General features: G+C 41.5%; 1 protein-coding gene across 1 annotated transcript in view; it reads right to left on the bottom strand.

Moving 5' to 3' along the window:
• The window catches only part of Magt1 (magnesium transporter 1), a 48,282-nt gene that overhangs the window by 26,054 nt on the left and 20,014 nt on the right, over positions 1 to 2,214 (bottom strand). The window contains exon 2 of the mRNA XM_005369880.3: positions 471 to 640. Within this exon, the coding sequence (XP_005369937.1) occupies positions 471 to 640 (170 nt within the window). The remainder of the gene's footprint in view (positions 1 to 470; positions 641 to 2,214) is intronic.

Below are 2,214 nucleotides of genomic sequence, written 5' to 3'. Positions count from 1 at the left end.
GTCTCGAAAATCCAAAAAAAAAAAAAAAAAAACTATGTCATTACAACTAGTAGTGGCTCTTTGATTTTTATAGAATTCATGATAGCTACAATATTTTATTCTTTCTCCCCTACCAATTGCACAACCAAGACTAATTTTTATAAAAGAGTAGTGTTGAAGGCTGGAGAGATGGTTCAGCTGTTCTTCTAGAGTTCCTGAATTCAATTCTCAGCAACCACGTGGCGGCTCACAATTATCTGTAATGGGATCTGATTCCCTCTTTTGGCATGCATGAATACAGAACACTTACATACACAAAATACATAAATCTTAAAAAAACAAAACAGTAATAGTGTCTGTTATATAACCCATGAGTAAGGTATAATCTATTTGTTAACGAACCCATTGTACAAATTTGATTCTTCTGAGAAAGAAAAACAGTTAAAAACCAAAAACCAATTTAATTTCAAAGTGGAGATGAAAGATCATACTTGCAAACGACACACTGTCTGTGAAGTTGGAGAGCAGTGAACATCACAATAACAGAGTAATTTCTTGGTGGCGCTTTAACAAGGCGACGGAACTTGTCTCCATTCATTCTTATTACAGGTCTTTTATTGGTCCATTCCATCAGCTGACTAACCTTCTCAGATAACACCATCTACAAAAGACAAAATGAGATCTTGTGAATATACTCAAGTTGGCATTTAAGGTTGGGTTTAGCAGGTAGGTCTTGTTTATAATTACAGCTACCCAGGACATTAAAACAAGAGGATCTCCTGAGCCCCAATGCCCAAGACCAGCTTGGGCAACATAGTTAAGACCTAAACCTCAAATATCAGGAACAAAAAGCCACAAAGAGCTGTGGTGGCATATGCCTATTATCCCAGCACTCAGGAGGTGAAGGCAAGTTCATAGTTTGAGGCTGACCTAAGATTCCTACCAAAACACTATCCAAACCCCCCCACAAAAACAAAGAAAAACAGCTGACCATCGTAGAACATGCTTTTATTCTTAGCACCTGGGAGCAGGGGCAGGTGGCTCTCTTTGAGTTCAAGGCCAAACCTGATCTACTTAGTGAGAAACCTTGCTTCACCAAGTATTTGTGGTGGAGGAGTCTGCAGCAGCAGCAGCAGCAGCAACAGCAGCAACAGCAGCAACAGCAGCAACAGCAGCGACAACAGCAAAAATACAATAAAACCAAAAAGTCACTTTAGGACTAATAACCTGAGTTTGATCCCAGGAATCTATGGTAAAAGGGGAGAATCAATTAGAACTTGGTCTCTGACCTCTACACATGTGCTGTAGTGCATGAATACTTACACAATGAAATAAGTATATATGTTAAAATTACTTTAGCAAAGCAACTTTCTTTTGTGTGTGTGTGTGGGGGGGGGGTTTGAGACAGGGTTTCTCTGTGTAACAGCACTGACTGTCCTGGAACTCACTCAGTAGACCAGGCTGGCCTTGAACACATGAAGATCGGCCAGGCTCTGCCTCCCAAGTGCTGGGATTAAAGGCATTTACCACCATTGCCTGCCTTGCAAAGCTCCTTTCTTAAGCTTTGCAAGGCAGGTGACATAGAAGCAGAGGTACATAGACTATAGGAATCCCAGAGGGTGGACTAATTCCAGGGGATCCAAACCTCTCTAGCCTCTTTAGACATTTGTGTTTTTTGGGGGTGTTTTTGGTTTTTTGTTTTGTTTTTTGAGACAGGGTTTCTCTGTAGCTTTGGTGCCCGTCCCAGAACTAGCTCTTGTAGACCAGGTTGGCCTCGAATTCACAGAGATCCGCCTGCCTCTGCCTCCTGAGTGCAGGGATTTAAGGTGTGCGCCACCACCGCCTGGCCCTCTTTAGACATTTGTACACCTGTCTCCACACATGTGATGAACAAAAATTCATGCAGGTACAGAAACATAGAAATAAAAGAAAACAAATTAATCTTTTTAAAAAAGAAAATATAAATCCTATGAAATAAACTGGGAGCTGGACCTGATAATACTTTTTCTTTTTTGTGATAAAATCTCATCTGGCAGCTCAGATGGACCAGAAATTTGAAATCCTCATGCCTCATTCACATGAGCACCAAGATTACACGGTAAGCCACCACAAGTGACTCAAATATTCTTTCTTAAAAATTATCCTTGCCGGGCAGTGGTGGCTCACGCCTTTAATCCCAGCACTCGGGAGGCAGAGGCAGGCGGATCTCTGTGAGTTCGAGGCTAGCCTGGTCTA

The sequence above is a fragment of the Microtus ochrogaster genome, unplaced genomic scaffold (assembly GCF_000317375.1).
Source record: "Microtus ochrogaster isolate Prairie Vole_2 unplaced genomic scaffold, MicOch1.0 UNK65, whole genome shotgun sequence".
NCBI classification, from domain to species: Eukaryota; Metazoa; Chordata; class Mammalia; order Rodentia; family Cricetidae; genus Microtus; species Microtus ochrogaster.
Note: the sequence above shows the minus strand (reverse complement) of the source record. Positions and strands in the feature narration are given on the sequence as shown.